The sequence below is a fragment of the Lactuca saligna genome, chromosome 6, assembly GCF_052625555.1.
Source record: "Lactuca saligna cultivar CGN05327 chromosome 6, ASM5262555v1, whole genome shotgun sequence".
NCBI lineage: Eukaryota > Viridiplantae > Streptophyta > Magnoliopsida > Asterales > Asteraceae > Lactuca > Lactuca saligna.
The window spans coordinates 10,727,377-10,733,457 of record NC_136422.1 but is presented as its reverse complement, the minus strand read 5'-3'; the positions used below and the strand labels follow the sequence as shown (position 1 = coordinate 10,733,457).

Below are 6,081 nucleotides of genomic sequence, written 5' to 3'. Positions count from 1 at the left end.
CTAAGCTATCTTCCATCCAGTTATTCATATCATTAGCTGCTACTTATGATTGGGCCCTTCATCAACTGGATGTGAAGAATGTCTTCTTTCATGGTGATTTACATGAAGAAGTTTATATGGAGTAACCACCTGGGTTTGTTGCTTAGGGGAGTATGGAAGAGTTTGTAAATTATGTAAATCACTATATGGTTTAAAGCAGTCCCCTCGGGCCTGGCTTGTACGGTTTAGTGATGTGGTGACACAGCTTGGCTTACTAACAATATCTTATGATCATTTTGTCTTCTTTACTTCATCATCTTCTGGATGCATTTTGTTAGTGGTATATGTTTATGACATTTTGATTAATAGGAGTGATGAAATTTGGATCAAGAAGCTGAAAGATTTCCTCACATCTCGGTTTCAAACAAAAGACCTAGGTCTTTTAAAATATTTTTTGGGAATTGAAGTCTCTCGTACTTGAAAAAGATTTGTTTGTCTGAGCGGAAATATTACTTGGATATTTTGAAGGATTTTGGGATGATTGAAACAAAATCTTTCGAGTCTCCATTGGTTCTAAATATGAAATTGAAAGCAAACGAAGGAGATCCACTTGAGAACCTAGAGAAATACAAATAATTGTAGGAAAATTAAACCACTTGACGATTACATGTCCAGACATTGCTTTTTCAATGAGTGTTGTAAGTCAGTTTATGTCATCTCCATGAACCACTCACTGGGATGTAGTTACTCATGTTCTGAAGTGCATAAAGGGTGCTTCTGGTCATGGCATCTTATATCAAAATCATGATCATCATGTCATTGAAGGGTTCCTTGATATCGACTACAATATGGATCCTACAACGAGGCGGTCTACTACAGATTATTGTGTGTTTGTTGGAGGGAATCTAGTTTCATGGAAAATTAAGAAACATAATGTTGTTTCATGATCAAGTGTTGAATCTGAATACCGAGCTATGGCTTAGACTACATGCGAGCTGATATGAGTACGAAATCTGTTGGATGAACTTGGTTTTGCTTAATCGAAACCAATGAACTTGTATTGTGATAATGAGGCGACTATCCATATTACAAACAATCATGTGTTTCACGAAAGGACTAAACATATTGAAGGAAACTACCATTTCACACGTGAAAAGCTAGAAGATGGAACCATCTCTACTCGTCATGTTCGAACAAGAAGTCAACTAGTTGATGTCTTCACCAAAACTTTACCTGGTTCCGGATCTCTGTTATTTGTAACAAGCTGGGCATGATTAACATATATGAGTGTAAGAATGTAAATATTACATATATTGGTTTTGGCCTAGTTAACCCATGGGCCTATATTGCTTCCTTTGTGTAGGGATCTTACCTCTATTTATAGTCTTGTATCGCTTCCTTATAAAAAAGACAATCAATAAAATACTTTCGCCTTCCATCTATTCTTGTTTACAATCTAGAATGGATTTTGATTTTTGGTAACTTTTGGTTGATGATGTTTCATTAATTCCCTTTTTTTGCACCATGGTTACAAAATATATATTAACATCAACTATTTCATTACACTTTCCATCTTTGAAATTTGTTGATAGAATGATGAAGGGTATGACACTTATTCCATGCAATGAAGTTATGTTTCTTTAACAATTGGAGCTCATTTTCTTAACCATCAATATTTAATATTATTTTTTTTTTAATTTGAAGTTCAATGATGTATCATTAGAAAGAAAAATAAAGTTCAATGACATTATAAGGGGAAAGAATATAAGTGTTATTATTGTTGCATATAGAAATATTTTTTATTTTAAAGTCGACTGTTGTAATAGTTCTTTAGTTGTAATAGTTCTTTAGGTATATTTACCTAATGAATTCTCTTTTGTACCAAATAATAAAATTGATTATTATGAATATTCCTGCTTCGATTTCTTTGTACCCAAGGCATTCTAATAAGAAATCATTTTTTTAACCAAACACACCCTAATAACGAAAATGATGAATGCAATAACATGAAAATGATCAAATCAATGATTTTTCAAAAATAAAATATAGCCACAAGAATGATATTTCAATGTGTAAACCATATTTCACCACATCATTCATGTACCATCATTAGTAGTTGTCCTTTCATTCAACGCATGCATGTCTGAATGATTGAAAACAATTAACTTTATGATACTCATTAAATTACGTACAATGTTTTAAAAATAACTATAACAGGTTTTATTTCAACAAAATGAATAGAACATAAAAAAGAATGAATGATTGAAAGCTATCCCACATCGACGAGCTATAGGAAGTGTGGAAGTCTTCTTCCATTATTTAATATCCTGGTGCTCACGACAATTTGTATTCGAATAGGCTAATTACATAATCAAATTGGCTCACAGTGACTGAATTCGGCTTTTATTATTGTGTGTTGTACATTTAGACCGGTCCAACCAAAATGGTTTTCACTGGTTTTTGATTAAATCTTCCGGTTCCCAAAACAGATGGTTTTTGAGGCTAATTGAACAGGACTTGTTGCCGGTCCGGTTTTCAAAACAGTGATTACATATCTTTAAAGTCAGCAATAGGCTTTAAAATCTTCACTCGTCTTCATGTACCAATATGTTTGATTACAGTTTCCTCTGTTTATATGAAATAAGAGTTTGTAAACAAATGACGGCTTTTAATTTTTTACATTCAAGTATTAAACACATCTAATCTACATCATCTATTCTTCAATCCACGACATCGTCACTAAAAATCTTGAACTTACTAGCATCAAGAACTAACTTTCTAACTGAAGAAAAGGAACCCAACAAGCCAACACCCGTAAAAACCACCATAATAACGACATTAATCCAATAAGTAAACGAAGATCTGGAGGGCTTGTAGGTCATGTTGTACAAAAGCATCGGAAGTACGAAATCCAGCGGAATAAAACCCAAAGCTCCAACCACACCATTAATATCTCCAAAAAACGGTAACATCGCCGCAAAAAACCCACAAAAAATCATGTAAAGCGACCGCAAAATTATTCTCGGAATCAAGTTTCGTTTCGAAAACATTCCTTGATTCACGTCCGCCGAATGTGTTTCCATTATCTCATAAGCTACTTGCGAATAAACCTGTGTCAAACTCAAAATCACAATCAATCAGTCTATCTGGTTTAAGGTTTAGGATTTAGGGTTTGGAGGGTGTACCAGGCCAATGGCGAAGAGTTGTAAAAGGACGAAAATGACCCCGAGTCCGAGAAGCCAAGTTGGAGCTAAAGCGGGCCCGTCATCCGGCATGAGGCTGTTGAGAATGTTTGAGCTAGCTTTGTTGCCAAACACCCAGTAACCGGAAACTGCAGCCGAGTAGAAGGTGATGAATATAACGGTGTAACACATGATAAGCCCTTTCAACATTTTCCCCGTTACCGGTGGAGCCAAGGTAGCCTGTATAACAAACACGTGGTGAATTATATAGTTGATACATATGTAAGTAATATAAGGAACTTGATGAAAACACAATTGAACTTAATTACTTGTATCTCAGGGAGAATTCCGTTCCCAAAAATGGCAGCAATTATAGAGATGGAAGTGAAGGCGCTCATAACTACTGAAAATTTTGAATCTTCTAATGAATAATCTCTTGGTGGTGCATTTTTCGATAGTCCTGTCAACAAAATCACACTGGTTTTCAATTTCAACAACTTAAATGGACCTTTTTTTTTTTTTTTTTAAAGAAAATAGAGACAGTGACACGTGTGATAATGCATTATACCTGCGTTGATACACGCGCCGACGACAATGAAAGTGTAGGCCAAGCTCAAGAAAAGAGAAACCAAGTTGACGTGTCTCAGGGAGTGAAACGTCGGCAACTGAGAAAGGACTATCATCACCAGTGTCACCATTGCAATGAATTCCCACAGTCTCAGGGGCCCATCAGGAGAAATACTTGAATACATTATCTAAAATTTAAATCAAAAGTATATTTTTTTAGCAAAAAGATTTCCATAAAATCTATGTACAGTATTATATATATACCTTAAGGCATTCCCCTGCAAGCAAGATTGCTCCGATGCTTATGCCGGTGTTAATAGCCGTTTGAATAAAAATTACAAAATAGAACATCCAACCAGAACCCAAGACATCGGCGGCGAGTTCCCGGAAACGGATGTGGCGGCGGCCGGCTTTCTCACAGTGTTCAAGAACAAGGGACATGAGATAGTAAGAGTAAAAAGTGACGATACCCATGACTGTGAGACAAAAGAACCCCGGTCCCCATCCCAACCCCCTGAAGGCGTACGGTAGCGTTAGTATAGTGGGGCCCACTATCGCGGTTGTGAGATGAAATCCGGCGTGGAACCATTCGCCTGAAAGTTTTTGATGTAGACTTAGATCGGGGTTGTGGTTACTGATTACTGAATACTAAAGTTAACGAAAACGATTGCCACGTGTTACCTTTTGATTCGAGCACAAAAGCTGCACCCGCGTCTTGCTGCCGGGAGTTTTTGTTTTCCGATGGAGGTGGAGCCTCTGCCATCAAGAAAGATCAGCGACCAGATTACATGTATGAATGTATGATTATCATCAATTATATAAAGAATGATTTACATATACATATAGTCGTATTCACATATGTAAACTACACACAATACTGTGTGTCTGTGAGCGCGCGTGAGAGAGAGAGAGAGAGAGAGACGTAATTATCTTTAATGGAAAAAAAAACAAGCCTTGATGATACCGGAACAAAACAAGATGGCGATAGAAAAAATGTGACGTTTTATACACAGATATATAAAAGATCTAGAGATATATATATAAGTATATATTATTATTATTATATCTCTTTGATTTTGATTGAATACATATCGACGGATGGCTATAATAATACACTTCCATCTCTTAAATATATGCATTAAAAAAGTCAACTTTATTTCAAATTTTGATACGACCAGAATTGAAAGCAATAGAAAAATAAATGCTTTAATTTCTCAGTTTCAACTCTCACCCATTGGTGGTTCTAACCGGCTAATGAAATAATGATATATCAAGCAATTATTTGAAGAAAAGGGGTTGGATTATTGATCGTCTACTTGTTTTCCATATGGAATTCCGTCTAATTTTAAGCAACCTTTCTTTTATTCTTTTTAAGTGAGCAGTTTTAAACGAATAATTGATCACACAAGTGTTCAACTTAGATGGGTAAACCAAAAAAAGAAATCAGTGGTACCCCAATTTCATTTCAAATCCATCACGCATTTGGGGGGATATGGGTAAGAATTCCAGATACAAACTTACAATTATTGTATTTCCAGAACTAAGATTTCCAGATAGTAAGCAGTAATGCAATAATCACCATATCTAATAAGCACTGTATATATAGTTCATATTGTTACCAATAATATATGATGATATAACATAGGGTTACAGCTTTATGGGAACAAAAAGCAAAAGACAACGTCTATTTCGTTTTAATCAATACTAATCGGTTGAACGAGTTTCATTCCTTCCTATTTTCCATGGATTGCGCACGAATGGTATATGTTAATTCATGAAAATGACATTAAACTAACTTACAGTTTGAGATAAATCCGTAAATTTTGGAGCACTGTAAAGTAGACTTCCACTTTGACGTTCAATAACGTTAACGATAAGATGCAATCTCGATCTAGAATTCTTTACCTTTAATTTAGAATTAGATAAAGGACAAAAGCTGCCGGCGGAGAGAGAAAGTGCGATACCTGGTGGCAGTAATGGTTGTTGTAGTTTGATCGTCATGGAGAATCGATCGATCTGTAATTTCTTTTTTCAGGCAGAGTCAATCATGAAACGAATAACGTTGAAAAATCAAAGGCTTCTACAATTGGAAATGCGAAATTGATTGAAGAAAACGGCCGAGACGGATTCTGCTTTGTTGGATGGATTTGGAGAGACAATTTTTTGATAAAAAATGAACGACGATTTCATTGAAGACAAAGCTTTATAATTGGGGCGGATTGAGTTGTTCATAGACCGGACCACCTAGAAAAAGCATATTATTTACTACGGTACAATTGGAAGTACACTAAAATAGGGGGGCTAAAGTGAAAATACAGCTTACACTTGATATTCTCATATTTTTTTCTTTAAC

The 6,081-nt window shown here is 35.4% G+C and overlaps 1 protein-coding gene across 1 annotated transcript; it reads right to left on the bottom strand.

The window, feature by feature from the left end:
• Positions 1–2,551: 2,551 nt before the first annotated feature.
• Positions 2,552–5,929, bottom strand: LOC145001274 (Transmembrane amino acid transporter family protein). Its single transcript, XM_078960643.1, has 7 exons — positions 5,693–5,929; positions 4,410–4,484; positions 3,993–4,321; positions 3,730–3,916; positions 3,491–3,621; positions 3,165–3,401; positions 2,552–3,089 (listed from the first exon to the last, which is right to left on the bottom strand). Exons 1-7 carry the CDS (start codon positions 5,727–5,729, stop codon positions 2,700–2,702), a joined length of 1,386 nt encoding a protein of 461 aa, XP_078816769.1. The 5' UTR covers positions 5,730–5,929; the 3' UTR covers positions 2,552–2,699.
• Positions 5,930–6,081: the final 152 nt, after the last annotated feature.